Here is a 20,019-nt window from a genome sequence, read left to right as displayed (position 1 = left end):
TATATATATATATATATATGTGTGTGTGTATATGTGTATATATATGTGTGTATATATATATACACGTGTATATATATATACACACACACACACACACACACACACACAGAACAGAGTTTGGTGTGACGCTGGTGTGAGTTTGGTGTGATTACTGAATCATTTGGACAAAATAGTACTTTGCATGCTGATGCAGAGGATATATTCAGTCTCTTGTATCATGCCGTGCATGCACAGCTTTTGTATTTTTAGATACAAAATATTACTTACAGAAATACTTTATTATATTATTGGTCAGCAGGGTAAGAATTGAAAGTTTTAACTGAAGCGTCATGAACTGCCGTTCATTGCATACATGTCATCGCTTTCTACAACTATACATAATTGTTCTTAACCACTACAATGTTACATATGGATGGCAAGATCTGGCTTTTGACCCGCTCCCTGCAGTTGACATCTTTTCAGGCCTACAAGTTGCGGGTAACGCATCTCTACCAGCTGAAGCAGCACAGCATCCTTGTGTCAGTGGGGCAGGATGAACAAGGAATAAACCCTCTAGTAAGTGAGCGCTTCTTCACAGAACCTTAAAACACCGAGTAATTTTGGCAACGACTTGAACGGACCACCACTAAAATGAATCTGTACTTATTTTTCAGGTCAAGGTCTGGAACCTTGAAAAGAGAGACAGTGGAAATCCTCTGTGCACTAGGATTTTCCCCGCAATTCCCGGCAACAAACCGACAGAAGTGTCTTGCCTCAGTGTACATGAAAACCTCAACTTCATGGCTATTGGTAAGACACAAAGAAATGGCCTGCTCTCTGCCATTCGACAGCTTGGCCTCCCAATTTATAGTGGTTGTTGTGTTGCTTGATAGGCTTCACAGACGGCAGCGTGGTTTTAACTAAAGGTGACATCACCAGAGATCGTCACAGTAAAACTCTGACTCTTCATGAGGGAACCAGCCCAGTCACAGGCCTCGCTTTCCGCCAGGTGGCAAAGGTCACCCATCTGTTTGTTGCCACTCTGGAGAAAGTCCATGTAAGTCTGATCACTCCCAGAACATATAACTGTTTCTGTGACTCTTCTCTAGATGCAGTCTGACCTCCTGTCCTCTTCCTGCCCAGTGCTACACCCTGTCTATCAAGGAGTACGCTAAAGTAGAGCTGGACACATACGGCTGTGCGCTGCGCTGCTCCTCCCTGGCAGATCCCTCCCAGGACTCCCAGTTCATTGTGGCCGGTGAGGAATGCGTGTACCTGTACCAACCCGATGAACGAGGGCCCTGCTTCGCCTTTGATGGACACAAGCTGTTGGCGCACTGGCACCGCGGATATCTGTTTTTACTCATTAGGGATGCCAAGTCGCCCAACAAGTAAGGATAACACTGAATGCATTGGATGAAGGTGTACAGGAAATCCTTCATCTTCACCAATTTGACAACACATGTGCAGCTTTTTAAAAAGAAATCTGCAAATTAGAAAACAACCAAATAGAGAAACACACTGCAAAGAGCGCACAACAGTACGGGGCCTGTTTCCAAGGGACACTAAAAAGTGACGCACACGGCTGGGACACGCTGCTTGATGGCATGGTTTTTGGCTTATGAAGTTATTGAAGTCTGCTATCCGTCAGTGGTTTTGGAAAATTATGTTTTAATTGTTTGGGTAATTTAACATAGTGATCACATGATTCTGACATTATTGCAGATATCTGCTGTTAGTCTAGCATTAGCCTTTTGATTCTTATCATCCTGCCAATTTATATAATCTGACCAAATACACACAATTAATTGTGAAACAGGCTAATGTTGTGTTAGCTGGGAACGTTTTACGGATGAAAATGTATACTGCAAATTGTTTAATGACTGGTGTTAAACAAGTCAAAATAAGTCGTGTTTTGACGTCATGAATCATAATTTAAAATGTATATCGTAATAACGAACAGGCAGCCTTTTGGTAATTGTTAACTGATAAATATATTAAGCAAAGTTTATAGCTAGCTGACACAACATTGGCCTGTTTCACACATGCTGTGTGTTCATCAGACACAGGGAGACACTATAGCTAGGACCAAACTGTAAGACAGGCTGAGGCTTTAATAGTTCACACAGTAACAAATACAATACACATATTGCAGCAAATTCAAAGATGCATTATAGTAACTGTACAGCAAGCTCAACAAAAGAAAGCAGCAGCAGTTGTTGTATGTTGTTTTTCACATGTTTCCTTCCATAAAATCAATTTCTCCTGACTGTTAACGGCTCACAGCTCCAGTCCAGTGTCATATCATTAAAACAGCCAGTAATAGTTATGAGGTGGATCTGTTAATTAACTATTACCTTCCTCTTGCATGATGGATACATTGCAGTTTCTCTTCAACCATTATTCTAAGTTCAGCAGTAGAAACACTTTTTAAATTTTAAATTGGTGCCACTTTATGCAAATCAAATTAACTGCGGCTGGGCTCATTTTTTAGGTATTATTCTGCTAAATTGTTAAGTGTTTTAACACATAATTGTGTTTCACTGGCAGTAATAGTGGCAGGTAAGGTAAATAACACTCTGAATGTTACAGACAGGTCACACTATTAGAATATGTGAGTGTCATTAACAAAAATATCTATTTACTGTGATCTTGTGTCAGCTGAATTTGATGTAAAAGTATAATAGTAAATGAGGATTTGGGGAGTTTTTCTAATCTGAATCGAGGGTGGAAGGACAGACGGTATTGTATGCTGTACAGATAGTATATCTGTATCAGATATCAGATAGGGTACGGAAAGTATTCAGACCCCTTTAAATTTTTCACTCTTTCTTTCATTGCAGCCATTTGCTAAAATCAAAAAAGTTCATTTTATTTCTCATTAATGTACGCTCAGCACCCCATCTTGACAGAAAAAAAACAGAAATGTAGAAATTTTTGCAAATTTATTAAAAAAGAAAAACTGAAATATCACATGGTCATAAGTATTCAGACCCTTTGCTGTGACACTCATATTTAACTCACATGCTGTCCATTTCTTCTGATCCTCCTTGAGATGGTTCTACTCCTTCATTGGAGTCCAGCTGTGTTTAATTAAACTGATTGGACTTGATTAGGAAAGGCACACACCTGTCTATATAAGACCTTACAGCTCACAGTGCATGTCAGAGCAAATGAGAATCATGAGGTCGAAGGAACTGCCCAAGGAGCTCAGAGACAGAATTGTGGCAAGGCACAGATCTGGCCAAGGTTACAAAATAATTTCTGCAGCACTCAAGGTTCCTAAGAGCACAGTGGCCTCCATAATCCTTAAATGGAAGAAGTTTGGGACGACCAGAACTCTTCCTAGACCTGGCCGTCCAGCCAAACTGAGCAATCGTGGAAGAAGAGCCTTGGTGAGAGAGGTAAAGAAGAACCCAAAGATCACTGTGGCTGAGCTCCAGAGATGCAGTAGGGAGATGGGAGAAAGTTCCACAAAGTCAACTATCACTGCAGCCCTCCACCAGTCGGGGCTTTATGGCAGAGTGGCCCGACGGAAGCCTCTCCTCAGTGCAAGACATATGAAAGCCCGTATAGAGTTTGCCAAAAAACACATGAAGGACTCCCAGACTATGAGAAATAAGATTCTCTGGTCTGATGAGACCAAGATTGAAATTTTTGGCGTTAATTCTAAGCGGTATGTGTGGAGAAAACCAGGCACTGCTCATCACCTGCCCAATACAATCCCAACAGTGAAACATGGTGGTGGCAGCATCATGCTATGGGGGTGTTTTTCAGCTGCAGGGACAGGACGACTGGTTGCAATTGAAGGAATGATGAATGCGGCCAAGTACAGAGATATCCTGGAAGAAAACCTCTTCCAGAGTGCTCTGGACCTCAGACTGGGCCGAAGGTTCACCTTCCAACAAGACAATGACCCTAAGCACACAGCTAAAATAACAAAGGAGTGGCTTCGGAACAACTCTGTGACCATTCTTGACTGGCCCAGCCAGAGCCCTGACCTAAACCCAATTGAGCATCTCTGGAGAGACCTGAAAATGGCTGTCCACCAACGTTCACCATCCAACCTGACGGAACTGGAGAGGATCTGCAAGGAAGAATGGCAGAGGATCCCCAAATCCAGGTGTGAAAAGGTTGTTGCATCATTCCCAAGAAGACTCATGGCTGTACTAGCTCAAAAGGGTGCTTCTACTCAATACTGAGCAAAGGGTCTGAATACTTATGACCATGTGATATTTCAGTTTTTCTTTTTTAATAAATTTGCAAAAATTTCTACATTTCTGTTTTTTTCTGTCAAGATGGGGTGCCGAGTGTACATTAATGAGAAATAAAATGAACTTTTTTGATTTTAGCAAATGGCTGCAATGAAACAGAGTGAAAAATGTAAAGGGGTCTGAATACATTCCGTACCCACTGTATATGTCTGATACTGGGCTAAAGAAATAAAATGGACTTGGCTTTGTTATAAAAGAAGAAACTATTCCATGTAAACAGTGTGTCAAACAGAGCTTGTTATTCAACACTGTCTTGAAAACGTGCTGTGCATCACCAGTGAGGTGATGTTATGCCAGAGGTGAGGAGATGAAATTTTAGTCGAGCAGTTGATGAGCAACTTTCCAAAGTCTCACTGTTTCCTATGAGACCTTTGACAGGGTTGTTCTTCTACTCAGGACAGAGTTTGGTAGCAGCTCTCCATCAGACAAGCAGCTTCTGACCATCTATGACCTGGACAACAAGTTCATCGCCTACAGTGCCTCCTTTGATGACGTCGTAGATGTGGTGGCAGAGTGGGGCTCGTTCTACATCCTCACCAGAGATGGAAGAATGTCTGTTCTTCAGGAGAAAGACACACAGACCAAACTGGAGGTGAGTCCAGAGTGGAAGGCCCTACTGCACAAGCAGGAACAGTAATGAAAAGTTCGGTCCTTTTATAAATCAAATGGATCAGGGAGCAGTCTTGACTCCTCCTTGTTTGTCTCTTAAGATGCTGTTTAAGAAGAATCTGTTTGTAATGGCCATAAACCTGGCTAAGAGCCAGCACCTGGACAGTGACGGGCTGTCGGAGATCTTCAGACAGTACGGGGACCACCTTTACCTTAAGGGAGACCATGACGGGGCCATCCAGCAGTACATCCGGTAATTGCATCACTAAACATTTTCCAGTGCTGAAACTGTTGTCTAAGGTTGGATGTTAAATGTCAGGGTTCAACGTTCATTTTCTCTTGCCTGCTCGGGCAAGTGTGTCAGAAATCTACATGCCCAGAGTCAATCTTTAGCGCTGATCAAATAACAACAAAGACCAAAATTGTTATGTTTAATCTTTATTGAAGTAAATTAATATGCCACCCAACTGAACTGCTGTTTCCAGGATGATCCAAAGACTCTCTTGCACTTCAGCCAATACATTTTGTCTTTACCTGCTGCCATTTTTCTCTTGAATGCCCAATTCAGAGAATTCCAGTGAGAAGGATGGCTCACTCCTCATCTCTCAGAGAGAGAGCCATGATGATGATTCTGTGGTCTTAATTCATTTACAATGTCACTTGGATGTTAAACTTATTGCTCTAAAATCGCCCAGCTGTCAGAGACTGGATTGCTGATCACTCTCCCCATTGATAAAACCACTTTTAAAACATCACTCTCTTTTCCCACAGCACCATTGGGAAACTAGAGCCATCGTATGTCATCAGGAAATTCTTGGACGCGCAGAGGATCCACAACCTGACCGCATATCTGCAGGCCCTGCACAGACAGTCACTGGCCAACGCAGACCACACCACACTGCTGCTGAACTGTTACACCAAGCTGAAGGACAGCTCCAAGCTCGAGGAGTTCATTAAGGTGACTGACCAGTAGGAGTAAGGGATGAACTACTAAGTGTTTTCCATCAGAGAACCAATGGGCTGCAGTAACAATACAACACATAGTTTAAAGGTTACTTTCTTAACAATCAGGTCACTAATTGCTGCCATATAACATCATTGTCCTCCTGCTCCGTATTTCAACAGAGTAGTGAAAGTGAGGTCCACTTCGATGTTGAGATCGCCATCAAGGTTCTTCGGCAGGCCGGTTACCACAGCCATGCTGTCTTCTTGGCTGAGAAACACATGCACCATGAATGGTACCTGAAGATCCAGCTGGAAGACCTTAAGGTGAAGAAACATGCAAATACCATCCAATATTCTTTTTTCCCTGTTATGATTTCCAACAAATGTCCCACACCTTCCTCTGAGTTAGAACTCAGAGGAAGGTGATTGTCTAATCAGGTGATTGTTGTCAGCGTGAACACAAACTGCCAGTAGCCAAAGCAGGTGTGCAGTGCTGTCTGAAGTTTGACTGATGTTTCATCAAGTAGTTAAGCTGTGAGGTTGTCAGCTGTAAGACCTGTGAGGAGACCCAAGCTCAGCTCCTGTGTCTTGTTGCCACCTGCTATTTAATGTGAAGGGGGTTAGCCCCGAAGTTAGCAACAACTCCGGCTCAGGCTCACTTAAGGTGGACTGACCCTTAAGGTGGACCGGCTATTCTCCTTTAAGTAATGAGCCGCTCCTCTGAGTTTTGCACAGCTCCTTTTTAAAGTTTTTAATATTTCTTTAAACTGTTTGACTGTCGGCATTAATTGGTCAAAATACTTATTGACGGTTAATGGTGAAATGGTTAAATATTAATATCCCTTCTTCAAACCATCTTTCATTTCATTTGTCCAAATTTGTCCAGTGAGAGCTGAAACATTGTTTCAGAAAACTGTTAGAAAATGAATTGACACTTTGCCAAATATCACATCATTTAGATGAGCAGCCATTAAAATTACCAACATGGATACAGTTTAATATGCAAGTCTCTTCCTAAATTTCAATCTTCATTCATCCAACTGCATATATGAATATATTAATATCAAGCAAAATGCTTTACATAGTCTCAAGTCAACCTGGTTTTGGATTGCAATAGGTTTATTGTAACAGGTGGTGGCGAGCATCCCTCGCTCATTATAGTCATTATTTAAGGCTTCAACGGCAAAATGTACAGTCTTTATCCTTTTAGAACATTTGTATCTTGCTGCTCTCCATCTCAGTCACTCCTGTCTGAATGAAAACAAGCATCGCTTCAACAGATACATTAAGCCGTTATGATTCCTTCCAAAACCCAGAACTATCAGGAAGGGCTGCGTTACATTGGACGTCTGCCTTTTGAACAAGCTGAGAGCAACATGAAGCGTTACGGCAAAACACTGATGCACCATGTTCCTGAAGGCACCACGTGGCTTCTGAAGGGTTTATGCACCAACTACCAACCCAGTGGAGAAGCTGCTGAAAGAGACAGCCTGGGTAGGGGTCGGGCCAACAAGGTCAGTCTGCAGGGCTTCTGGTTTTCTTTGTGTTTAATAAGAAACTCCTGTCATTTTCACGTGATTTTCTTATGCCTGTCCATATTTGTTTTGTTATAAGGCCAACTCCGAGGAATTCATCCCAATTTTTGCCAACAACCCTCGGGAGCTGAAAGCCTTCCTGGAACACATGATGGAGGTGGACTCCCGTTGTCCCCAGGGAGTGTATGACACACTGCTGGAGCTCCGGCTACAAGACTGGGCGCACGAACAGGACCCTGTGGTCAGTCCATAACGCGCAAACTAGCTATTAATCCTTACACATATACAGTCAGGGCCATAAGTATTTGGACTGTGACACAACTTTTCTAATTTTGCCTCTTTACACGACTCCAATAGATTTAAAATGAATCAGTCAATATGTTGTTGAAGTGTAGACTTTAAGCTTTAAATCAATGCATATAACAAAGAAATCACAATAACCATTTAGGAATTACAGCCATTTTTACACAGCCCCCCACATTTTCAGAGGCTCAAAAGTAATTGGACAAACTAACATAATTGTGAATATAATCATTATTTTTAATACTTGGAGGAAAAGCCTTTGCAGGCAATGATTGCCTGAAGTCTGGCACCATAGACATCACCAAACGGTGAGTTTCCTCCCTTGAGATGCTTTGCCAGACCTTTCACTGCAGCCTCCTTCAGCTGCTGCCTGTTTGTGGGTCTTTCTGCCATTAGTTTTATCTTAAGTAAGTGAAACGCCTGCTCACTTGGGTTGCGATCAGGTGATTGACTTAGCCATTGAAGAATATTCTATTCCTTTGCCTTGAGAAGCTCTTGGGTTGTTTTCACATTATCTTTTGGGTCATAATCCATCTGCACTGTGAGGCGCCGTCCAATCAGTTTTGTAGCATTAGGCTGACTCTGAGCAGATAGTTTAGCCTTAAACACCTCAGAACTCATCCTGCTGCTTCTATCAGCTGACATCACCAATGAACACCAGTGACCCAGTTCCATTAGCAGCCATACATGCCCATCCAAAGCACTGCCTCCACCATGTTAAACAGATGATGTGGTATGCTTTGGATCATGAGCCGTTCCTTTCCTTCTCCACACTTCTCTCCTCCCATCATTCTGGTACAAGTTAATCTTTGTTTCATCTGCCCAGAGAATCTTTTTCCAAAACTGGTCAGGCTTTGTAAGATGTTTTCTGGCAAAGTCTAATCGGGCCTTCCTGTTCTTCAGTGTTACCAGTGGTTTGCACCCTTTGTATTTAGATTCATGAAGGCGTCTCTTGATTGTAGATTTTGACAATGATGCGCCTACATCCTCCAGAGTGTTCTTGACTTCAGTAGATGTTATGAAGGGGTTTTTCTTCACCAAGGTAAGAATTCTGCAACCATCCACTTATGTCATCTGTGGTCTTCTGGGCCTTTTGGTGTTGGTGAGCTTGCCAGTGCATTCCTTCTTTTGAAGAATATACCAAACTGTTTATTTGGCCAATCCGAATGTTTCTGCTATCTGACTGATAGGTTTAAGTTTTTTTTTTCAACCTAATAATGGCCTCTTTCACTTGCATTGACATCTTTTTGGTCCGCATGCTGAGAGTTCCAAGGACCAGCTGCCAAGTGCAAATTCTGAAATTTTGAATCCTGAAGTCGGCATCATTTGTCATGAAATAGTGACAGAATAGGCCACATCTGGCCATGAAACTGTTTGTCAGACAGCTGTCCAATTACTTTTGAGCCTCTGAAAATGTGGGGGGCTGTGTAAAAGTGGTTGTAATTCCTAAATGGTTATTGTGATATTTTTGTTATATCCATTGAATTAAAGCTGAAAGTCTACACTTCAACCACATATTGACCTGTGTAGTTTCAAATCCATTGAGTCGTGTAGAGGCAAAATTTGAAAGATTGTGTCACAGTCCAAATACTTATGGCCTGACTGTATATAGTATAATACATACAGGTTGCTGTAGCAGATCGCTGTGTGGTTATGCCAATCCCAAAAAATTCGAAGGCTTTGCAGAAATTTAGTTTAACCAGGGAAAAATCATTTAAACTTTTTTTACTGATGCATATGTTTGGTAGAGGAAAAAAGTCCTGCAGGGGGAAGCCGTGTCCCTGTTGAGGAGTGACAGCACTGTGTTCGATAAGGCCCTGGTCCTCTGCCAGATGCACAACTTCAAAGAAGGCGTCCTCTACCTTTATGAGAAGGGTAAACTGTAAGTGAGAGAACAGTGTATGAATATGTATGAATGTACCTATATATAAATATCTATCTACATGATTTGCATTCTTGTGCAGGTACCAGCAGATTATGCACTACCACATGCAGAATGAGGAGTATGGGAAAGTGGTAGAGGCCTGCCAGCGCTATGGGGATCAAGAGGGTTGCCTATGGGAGCAGGCATTGGGATACTTTGCCAGGAAAGAAGAGGACTGCAAGGCCTACATCAGTGAGGTCCTACTTCACATAGACCAAAACAACCTGATGCCTCCATTACTTGGTTAGCTGCTGGACGTTTTACTTAATGCTGCGTGCGATCCTCTTTGGGTTTTGAGATTTCTTAGCATTGGTAAGATGTTGTTTGAAAAGAAGCACATGATTACAGCCATGCTTTTTCTTCTGCCGTAGTGGTGCAAACACTGGCACACAACTCGACAGCCACTCTCTCCGTCATCAAGGACTACCTCATCAATAAGCTGCAGAGGGAGAGCCAGCAGATAGAGGACGATGAACGCAAAATCCACCAGTACCGTGACGAAACGGCTCACCTCCGCTCTGAGATCCAGGAGCTCAAAACCAGGTGGGTTACATATGTATCATTCCCAAGTATTTAATTGATTATCAACTAGATAATATGACTGAAGATCTTTGTATTTCTACACAGTGCCAAGATATTCCAGAAGACCAAGTGTAACATGTGCAACAGCCCCCTGGAGCTGCCGTCTGTTCATTTCCTGTGCAGCCACTCCTTCCACCAACACTGCTTCGAAAGCTACGCCGAGAGCGAGGCTGAGTGCCCAACATGCACTCCAGAAAACCGCAAAGTCATGGACATGCTGCGTGCCCAGGACCAGAAACGCGACCTGCATGACCACTTCAACAGACAGGTGACAATACTTGAGCTTTGACTGGAAGAAACGATAGAAGTTGCGTGTTCACCCTCTAAACACTCTTGGAATGTTTGAGTTAATGCAAATTCTTGTGTCTTCTCTATGGTTTTCAGTTACGCAGCTCTAATGATGGTTTCTCTGTCGTGGCTGACTATTTTGGTCGAGGAGTGTTCAACAAACTGACTCTGGTCACCGACCCACCTGGCAGCAAAACCGTCGGGAGCCTGGAAGTGAACCTGCAGAGAGACCTTCTCGTCCACACCAAGAGAAATTGCTGAAAAGCTCAGCTTGTGATGACTGTTTGAATCCTACCTGAGCAGGCACTTTGTGTGCAGCCTCACATCAGGACAGCCTCTCCACCATATGCTTTGCCGCTTCACACTGGGGTGCCACTTTATTTAGCAGTGAATGCAGCTGCCTGCTTTTAGAAGCTGGGATGTACCTATTTGCATTGTGTTTCTAGTCATGAAGCACTGGGGACTGTATAAATGTACTTTAGTTAAAAACATGTAATACTGTGTCTTAAACCTTGCTGAATCACACCTTTTTGAGTATTTTTCTTTCGATGCATTTGCTTGTACTAATTATAAATCTTGCACATAACACTCAAAAATAGGTTAACTGTCTCTCATTGATGAAATTATCTGATGTCTGCCACTCTAACTTGAGGATTCAAATTGTGAATAAAATAATTATTAAGTGAATTTCTTGATATAGCATTGTCTGTGGGTCTCATGGGTTATGGGTCATATGATGAAATCATATATTACATTACTACATGATTATCATATCATATCACATCACATGAACAGTTGTCAACTATGACGTACAGGATATGTATTTCAGCTGAGTGTTACTTGTGCTGGCTCTTCAGAACAACACCTGTTCAAACCCTGTTCTGTGATGCACTTGGAGAAATGCACACTGGTCCATGAACTTGAAGGTCCACTTTTGTGCTTATACCAAGTGATACCTTAATGTAGGTCTATCTTCTCTTGCTGCTGCATTGTTTTTATCTGTGTTTTTGATGGTAGACATTTCTTTTTCTTCAAAAGCTTAACGGGTTACTCCATTATTCGTCACAATGAGAGAGGCCTTTCTTGATCTTTGCAAAGATAAGATTATTCATTCCTTTTAAATGTCATGGAAGAGTCATATTTATGCACATAAGTTGAACTATAACACATTTTACATCTTCTTACTGCTTTATATAGAATATCTGTAAAATATGTTGATTTCAGAATATCAGTGTACAGGTCAAGAGTACATGCTTTATAATGAAAAGACAAAATTAAGATAAACAACAAAGCATTTAAAAATTAACTAAATCAATTAATTTAAGAAGGCATGTGGTTTGCTCTCACTTTTCCTGGAAGTATCGTCATTCAATTTACGCCCACTATCTGGACGTGGACCAATTAACAGTAGCCAGATGTTTTTCGACGTCACTCGTCTCACGTGGACCAATCACGGTGCAGTGCGTGGAGCGCGATGGGCGGGCTCTGGATTGGACAGTTATTGCCGGTTATTGCACCAGGCGTCAAGACAGCTGGAGTTAATTACCGGACAAAATGGGTTTTCCCTTTCAAAACAAGAGCACATCAATCGTCTCTGCCAGTACAAATATTCAAACACTTAAGCGTTAGCCCTTTAATAACATCTTTGCTGTAATTGTGAAGTGATATGATGTTATCGCACTGTACACCTTTCCCTGTGTTTGTTTTGCTAGCTTTATTTATTGGGTCCTAAAAGGTAATATAACTTTACTTTTAGAATGTCATTCACAGCTATTATTTTATTTTTAAATGCATTGCATAGTTACTTGGATCCCCATTTACTGTTATTAATTTTGAGTTAGTGCCCGATCAAAAATAGCTATTAGAGTTAGTTGCAATACCTGTCTGTTAGGCTACGTTGCGTTTTGCACTTAAATGCTAACCGGAAACAGTATGTTTGTTGTTGTTAGCGTGACAATAGTTTTTCTCCCAGCGCAGCGGCATCAGTGTATCCAATGAGGTGACGCTGCATTCCGGGCCCGGTAGTTGAGAGCGAACCGGTGATAAGAGGAGCGGAAAACGGCAAAGTGTGACACAAAGAGGCTCTGAATCAAGGCAAGACCAGGAAACGAACCTCAGAACCGCTCGGAGAAGCACACTCAACACTTGTATTTGTGGTCGGATAGTAAGGTAAGTTGAGTTCCTGCCACAGCTCAGTGTGTCACTCATGCTTACATATTGATGGTTGTCAGACAGTGAGCTAGCTAACAGTAGCTGTCAACTTATGTTGTGCTATTTCTTCCAACTAGTACCGCTAGCTTTTATCTGGAAAGGTCCAGAGAAGGTCCAGAGAAGGTCCACATTGTCCGGTTGCGTTTTTGAACCGTTTAAGGTTTAACGATAAATGCTAATCATTGTATCCGACGTGGCTGTAACGTTCTAGCTAATGCACATCAGCAGCTTCTCCTACAACCAGCCACTTCATCCAAGTGATGTCCATAAGCTAAAGACCGGAGTGTTTTTACATTTAGTTTTATTTCAGTGAGGCTTTCATTTCATCCATTTTGCATTCAAGCGTCACAGTCTCACCTGGGCGAACAGAAGTTTCTCCCTGAAACACACAATGTCCTGGTTTTGATGTCACGGTACTGAATCTGAAGCTCTTGCTACAGGATACATCTGCAGCTTTGAAAATGAAACCCATACTTCCCTGTGAGTGCAGAGTGGTTCATTGCAGATATTAAAGCTTTAGACAACATCAGAGCTTGTGAATGATGTTAAGGCCATGTGTTTGGAACTGTCTACACCTATTGTGTGGGTGGGATCAGGTGCATTAACTGCTTTGAATATCCTTGGGCAAAGTCCATGGCACTACCTGTTAGTGGCACTGCTTTAGGTTACAGTGATCACAGCCATATTAGCACTGAAGAACCACAAGGAAACAGAAGCAATGTATGGCATTTATCAAAAGACTGATGTAAATATCCTGTGTGAAGTTAACAAAAAGGGCAGGTTTGGCTTATCAATGTTCCTCTTTGGGGTTGCACCTGCCAGACATGAGTGACAAGTACAACACGACTGGACAAAAGGTGTCTCTACATTGCAGGTGGAAGGACAAAGAAGAGCTGGGAATTAAAGGTGTTCTGTATTGATGGTGGTGTGTGATGAGGTTGTCACAACACATGTAGGGATTCAGTTGATTATAATGTTTGATCTGTTCATCATTCAGCTCATCATGCTGGAAAGGAAGCTGGCGCCACTTGTTCTCTTTGGCCTTGTTCTGGCGCTGTTGCCCTCTCACACAGGTAATGTGATCCATCAACATATTTCCCTAACATGAAGCCCTGGTCGTAGTGGTGATCGGTGCTGGTAAAAACACACAGAGCGTTAAGCACCAGTCTAGTTTTACAACACTGTCACACTTCATACAGCCGTTATCGATCAGTGTTTGGAAATGGATAAGCCAGATCCATAATGCAGTTCTTCTATACCTGTGGGGTCGTTGGTGTTCATGTCTTTATGTAATTTTGTGTCTGCAGTGACTGTAGCCGTCATGTCCGTTGACCTGGGCAGTGAGTGGATGAAAGTAGCGATCGTGAAACCTGGTGTGCCGATGGAGATTGTTCTCAACAAGTGAGTGTTTGCCATGATCATGGTACAGTGAGCGTACACACTTGGCTTGCCCACACTCAAGTTTTCTATTTCCATGTGAATACAGAGTGAAAGTACGTTTCGGAGCGCAACACAATGTCTGCTGTGTTTTTATTTAGGGAGTCGAGGAGGAAAACACCCACAACCGTATGTCTGAAGGAAGATGAAAGACTTTTGGGAGACAGTGCCCTGGGAGTGGTATGACTTCTTCTCAAATGTCCAGAATAGAGTTTGATGCAATATCTGCGTAATCTCATGAATATCCTTTACGCTGTCTCACAGTTCCACAGTTCAAATTAAACTATCTTGTCCTTGTATGCTATTAATGGTCACATATTGGATATGTTTCAGTCTGTGAAGAACCCCAAAACTGTTTATAGACACCTCCAAGGCCTCCTGGGCAAAAAGCACGATAACCTCCAGGTGGCGCTCTACCAGAAACGTTTTCCTGAGCACCAACTACTGGAAGACCCAGTGAGAGGCACAGTCTACTTTAAGAACTCAGAGTAAGTCTCTTTACTCCGTTTCCCATCATGCAATACATGCTATCTGAAATCATTTGTCTGTTACTGTAAAATAATTTGCATGGTAACCCCTGACCTCAGAAGTCATATAGGTGGTGTGTCTGTCATTTAGTTTCTACATGGTGTATACAGTAGAACTCCCTACAGTATTGAGGCACTGTAGCGTTTAGAGTTACGATAACAGTTGTCAGAGCAACACCTGCAAAACGTTATCAATAGATTGTGGTTGGGACTGAGTCATCTAATCTGGCTCTGTGTGGTTTGTTCTGCCAGAAAAATGCAGTTCACACCTGAGGAGCTCCTCGGGATGCTGCTCAATTATTCTCGTGGACTTGCTCAGGACTTCGCAGGTCAGTTTGCTCTCTGAAGATGTATCACTGAATGTTTGAATATGTGAAGCATCTATTAAGTTCTTCCTCCTCCTGATCACAGAACAACCAATCAAAGATGCAGTGATCACCGTCCCCGCCTTTTTTAACCAGGCAGAGCGCAGGGCAGTCCTGCAGTCTGCACGGATGGGAGGTGTAAAGGTCCTTCAACTCATCAACGACAACACAGCTGTGGCCTTGAACTATGGGGTGTTCAGGAGGAAAGACATTGACAACACTGTTAAGGTGCACTTCCAGCATTCTTCCCAAAGACATGTTAAGAATCATCCTGGTGATATTCTATATTTCTTTTATTATTAACAAATCTCATATGCAGATCCATAATAACAATGTATGTACCTAGCAACCAGGTCTGAGCGTTTATGGTCCACTCAGATGCTCTTTGGGTACGCTCGACTGGATGGCGGCCGATATGCAATAGAACATTTTCAGATAGAAAGCATTTGTTTATAGTCTTTTATTAAATATCATAAAGTAGGCTACAACCATCCGTGAAATGAATCTCTCCAAGTGCAGACCAGATTCTACTGTGCATGTGTTGGACCACAATGATATGCTGCCACACTTCTCCTCTATTTTACAGAGTAGGGAAGTCAGAAAGTATTGAGAGACAGACTAGCACATTGTTGGTTTTGTTGACAATAACAAATATAGAACATCCACAGCTTTATCCTTAAATATATCTCACCATTAGGTAGAGCAGTGCATGATGAGAATTCCCATTGTATCTGCCACTGTGTAGGAAAACGAGCTCATCTGAGTGACTACAAATTGCTTAAAGTCTGATGTTCCCTTTTCAGAATGTGATGTTTTATGACATGGGCTCAGGCAGCACAACGGCCACCATCGTCACTTATCAGACAGTCAAAACCAAGGAGGCTGGGACCCAGCCCCAGTTACAGATCCGAGGAGTCGGGTGAGTCCAGCATTGTGGCTGAGTAGTGTTGACTGTGAGTGTGAGTGAGATGGTGCATAACATTAAACAATCAACACAGTGCAAAAAATAGAAACGTATTAAAATTCACAATAAAATATATAATAAAGTGCACAAACGGATAACAGTACTATAAACAAGTATAAAGTAAGTGATGTAAAAGTGTCAAGTGTATTTAAATATAGAAACATAGAAGGGATTCGCAGGGGAGTGTATCGGTAGGAAATTGTCTCGGGGATGACAGAGTCAGTGGGGGTCCCGGGCTTTGTTGATGAGCCCGACTACAGAAGGGAAAAAACTGTTCATGTGGCGTGATGTCTTGGTCCTGATGGACCTCAGCCTCCTGCCAGATGGAAGGGGCACGAACGGTTTATGTCCAGGGTGAGAGGGTTCGGCTACAATCTTTCTTGCTCGCTTCAGGGTCCTGGAAGCGAACAAGACTGAAGTTGTCCTATGCCCGGCTCATGCTCCCTGCCGCTTAGCTGCTAGCTCCTGTTAGCTTCAACAGCAAGGTAGGAGGAGGTGGTGACTGTTGACCCTTCTGACATGAAAAATGCATTTATGAAATAAGGTTGTGTTCATTACCGCCTGGTCTCGCTGTGCAAGTTTAGTTTTTTGTACAGAGCAGATTTTACAATGTGGTTTGTGGATAGACAAAAATATAAATCCAATATTTTTCAGTGGTTAAATAGAGGGGAAAAACCTAAAAGTGTGGTTTAAGATTAGGAAGGAATCCAGATTTGTCCGTAAGCCAGGGTCCTGTATCACAAGGCACATTTATCTTAGTCCAACACTGAGACCTGTGGGTTATTCAGTCAGGTAAAATGTATACAATATAATCTCACAATTAGGATGTGATACAGTTTGAAGTCTGACTTTTTCTGTTACCAAAGCAGAGAGCAAAAGTACTGGGAGTCTGTGGGCAAAGGGGGCTCAAAGAATTAAACCTAGGATCCGGTCTACCTGATGGAAATGTTGCATGTATAATTCATTGACCTGATTAACAGTTCATGTGTTTGTTTTGTTTTTCAATAAAAGACAATAATGGGTACATGTTGTATTTCTGATGTTATCCTGAGCTGCCGTGTTGGAATAAGAGAATCAGAGTTTATAAATGCTGCCCCAGGAGCCAAACTCTGCTGATGTATTTCCCAGGAAGTGTTTAGTACTACTTGCTCAGGTAAAACAGTATCTGAAAACTGATACATCAATCTTAATTACACTCAACATGGACCAGGAGCTGGTGTGCTGATAAAATCCCCTCCCCACACTCAGCCACCCACTTAAATGTATGGATAAAGATGGTTGAGGGTAAAGGAATAATTATCAGGTTTTATGACAGAACCTGGGTTTTATGGTGAAATTCTGTCTTTCTTTTTCTAATCCTACCTGAGCCATTAAAGCTCTTCAACATCCACAGATAAGACCATCTGAGTCTTTGAATATAAAAGATAGTAAATGCTTGTGGTTTTTGATTGAGCGGATTGAAACCCCCCCCCCCCCCCCCAAACCACATGTCCTCAGTCTCGGGTGTTCTCTCTTGTTCTGGATGTAGGTTTGACCGTGGACTGGGGGGCTTTGAGATGGACCTGCGTCTCCGGGACCACTTGGCCAAACTGTTCAACGAACAGAAGAAGAGCAAGAAGGATGTGAGGGAGAACCACCGGGCCATGGCCAAGCTTCTCAAAGAGGCTCAGAGGCTCAAGACAGTGCTCAGTGCAAATGTGGATTTTATGGCCCAGGTGAGTCCAGGGACGTGAACACTCACACCAGCTTGCTTGTTGTGCGTCGAAAACAAAGTTCTCCAAATTTTAAAACTAATATTTTCAAAATCTTAAATTCCTTGTTTTCAAGGTGTTTGAAATGTTGCAGTCTCTTGGTTATTTCTATGAGAAGTCAGATCAGTGATAGACTCCTAATAGATGGAGCTCCTGGATGCAGCACCAATGCAGTGAAAGAAAACATGTTTTTGTTTTCAGGTGGAAGGTTTGCTGGATGACATTGACTTCAAAGCTAAGGTGACCCGGACTGATTTTGAAGAGCTGTGTGCTGATCTCTTTGAAAGAGTGCCGGGTCCGGTGCAGGATGCTCTCTCCACCGCAGAAATGAAGTTGGTTAGTATTGTCAGTAGATGTCTCATCCAGTGCAGCTTGTTTGTCCCACATGACAGGATAAGATGAAACTTTGGGGATCCCTGTATGTCACTGCAGATGCAGGATACAGGAAAGTTGGATAGAAATGAAAGTGTATGGACTCCTATATACATATGATATGGTATTGTCGTGCAGCCAACCACTTTGTAAAGAAGATTAACTGCCAGACACAAGATGTATTTGTCATTTGAAAAGTTTGTGTGCACTGGAACTGCATTACAACAAAATGTGGTTTGATTGGTAAATGAAGTGATTAGTGGCACGAAAGCAAAACTCATTTTGACAAAACATGTTTAGGTCATTTGCATCTTAAGCTGTTTGGACAGATGAAATGTGAATTATTTTTGAATGGATGTTTGCATCACTGCTGGGAATCTGAGTTCTTATTTCTGCCAACAGGATGAAATTGAGCAGGTGATTTTAGTAGGTGGCTCCACCCGTGTTCCCAAGGTTCAGGAAGTGCTGCTCAAAGCTGTGGAGAAGTAGGTGTCAGCACACAGAATAACTTTACCTTTCAGCATCTTTCATTTGAGATGTATTGTACATATTTAATAATTTTATATATTCTTATTGTAGTTCTTCTATTCTATATTTATGTTTCTTGACTTCTATTTTTATTTTATAGTTGTATTGTTTATGCACCAAAGCAAATACCTGTTATGTGAAAACCTACTTTGCAATTAACAGGCTTGTGATGAATTAGAGAATGCTGAGTTTTACCTCGGCAGGTTCCGTTGGATTGAGAGGAGCTGCAGCTGTTATGGTGTATTTGTCTGTGCAGGGATGAGCTGGGGAAGAACATCAATGCAGACGAGGCAGCAGCCATGGGCGCCGTGTACCAGGCCGCAGCCCTCAGCAAGGCCTTCAAGGTCAAACCTTTCCTGGTGCGAGACGCAGCGGTCTTCCCCATCCAGGTCAGTGCAGGTCCTTCACTGCCTCAGGCTGCTGGAGTCTCAATAACATCCCCTTTGATGGATATGCAGGGTTCTTTTTTTAGTTTTTTTAAAAAAAAAATTTTATTTATTTTTTTAATATGTACTCTCCCTCATTTTTACATTGTTGCCTTTTCTTTTTGAACAGGACTAAAATCCATATAGGATGCATTGTTCAGTTACAACATTAGATGTAAAAATACATCCTGAATCGAAGCCGTGTTAACACCACGTTATATAACTCCATCAGGTGGAGTTCACACGAGAGACGGAGGAGGAAGAGGGGATCAAGAGCCTTAAACACAACAAGCGCGTCCTCTTCCAGAGGATGGCGCCCTACCCCCAGCGCAAGGTCATCACATTCAACCGCTACAATGCTGACTTTGATTTCTACATCAACTACGGCGACCTCGGCTTCCTCAGTCAGGACGACCTCAGGTTAGTTAGTTGCTAGCTACGTTAGCAGTGTTAATGACTTCGCTGTACGGATAGTAATAAAAAAGCAACCAGTGTACAGAAAACGTTTTATTATGGGTTATAGCATTCTACTTCAAATGTATTATCCTCCCATGTTGCTTTTGGCAATCGCTGTGTTCCGTCATGATGTGAATGAAGCCCTGCTCTCCTCTCTGCCTGTGTTTCACAGTGTGTTTGGCTCTTTGAACCTGACCACAGTCAAACTGTCTGGAGTAGGCGACAGCTTCCAGAAGCACACAGATGCAGAGTCAAAAGGCATCAAAGCCCATTTCAACATGGATGAAAGTGGGGTGCTGCTGCTGGATCGGGTCAGTCACACTCTACCAAACCTGTAACTGGGCCGGTAGCTCCTCTTTGTTGTGAGGGCTCGGCATGTCAGTGTTTTTACCTTCTGGTATGTCAGACCTACAAACAATACATGTATGTGTGATTATAGACATGTCACACTTACGCACACAGCATGAAATAATGGCTGTACAAGAAGAACCAGGCTCTAGCTCAGGTATAGTGCGTGACGGCCCAGTTACAGGTTTGGTAGAGG

General features: G+C 42.4%; 2 protein-coding genes across 2 annotated transcripts in view; both read left to right on the top strand.

Moving 5' to 3' along the window:
• vps11 (VPS11 core subunit of CORVET and HOPS complexes) overlaps positions 1–11,126 on the top strand; it is a 16,652-nt gene extending 5,526 nt beyond the window's left edge. The window contains exons 2-16 of the mRNA XM_031877662.1: positions 407–555; positions 654–789; positions 873–1,036; positions 1,123–1,370; positions 4,650–4,845; positions 4,964–5,115; positions 5,634–5,820; positions 5,988–6,131; positions 7,124–7,321; positions 7,422–7,583; positions 9,394–9,527; positions 9,610–9,812; positions 9,941–10,112; positions 10,197–10,419; positions 10,536–11,126. Of these exons, the coding sequence (XP_031733522.1) occupies positions 407–555; positions 654–789; positions 873–1,036; positions 1,123–1,370; positions 4,650–4,845; positions 4,964–5,115; positions 5,634–5,820; positions 5,988–6,131; positions 7,124–7,321; positions 7,422–7,583; positions 9,394–9,527; positions 9,610–9,812; positions 9,941–10,112; positions 10,197–10,419; positions 10,536–10,700 (2,633 nt within the window). The 3' untranslated portion in view covers positions 10,701–11,126. The remainder of the gene's footprint in view (positions 1–406; positions 556–653; positions 790–872; positions 1,037–1,122; positions 1,371–4,649; positions 4,846–4,963; positions 5,116–5,633; positions 5,821–5,987; positions 6,132–7,123; positions 7,322–7,421; positions 7,584–9,393; positions 9,528–9,609; positions 9,813–9,940; positions 10,113–10,196; positions 10,420–10,535) is intronic.
• A 1,491-nt stretch (positions 11,127–12,617) lies between these two features.
• hyou1 (hypoxia up-regulated 1) overlaps positions 12,618–20,019 on the top strand; it is an 18,482-nt gene continuing 11,080 nt past the window's right edge. Inside the window, exons 1-14 of the mRNA XM_031877656.1 lie at positions 12,618–13,723; positions 13,958–14,051; positions 14,189–14,267; positions 14,421–14,575; positions 14,867–14,943; positions 15,026–15,207; positions 15,783–15,898; positions 17,472–17,658; positions 17,896–18,030; positions 18,469–18,551; positions 18,851–18,983; positions 19,252–19,439; positions 19,648–19,809; positions 19,915–19,918. Of these exons, the coding sequence (XP_031733516.1) occupies positions 13,570–13,723; positions 13,958–14,051; positions 14,189–14,267; positions 14,421–14,575; positions 14,867–14,943; positions 15,026–15,207; positions 15,783–15,898; positions 17,472–17,658; positions 17,896–18,030; positions 18,469–18,551; positions 18,851–18,983; positions 19,252–19,439; positions 19,648–19,809; positions 19,915–19,918 (1,749 nt within the window). The 5' untranslated portion in view covers positions 12,618–13,569. The remainder of the gene's footprint in view (positions 13,724–13,957; positions 14,052–14,188; positions 14,268–14,420; positions 14,576–14,866; positions 14,944–15,025; positions 15,208–15,782; positions 15,899–17,471; positions 17,659–17,895; positions 18,031–18,468; positions 18,552–18,850; positions 18,984–19,251; positions 19,440–19,647; positions 19,810–19,914; positions 19,919–20,019) is intronic.

Source organism: Anarrhichthys ocellatus, unplaced genomic scaffold (assembly GCF_004355925.1).
Source record: "Anarrhichthys ocellatus isolate YVR2014 unplaced genomic scaffold, GSC_Weel_1.0 scaffold143, whole genome shotgun sequence".
Lineage (NCBI taxonomy): Eukaryota > Metazoa > Chordata > Actinopteri > Perciformes > Anarhichadidae > Anarrhichthys > Anarrhichthys ocellatus.
The sequence above is the reverse complement of the archived record's forward strand: the minus strand, read 5'-3'. Positions and strand labels throughout refer to the sequence as shown.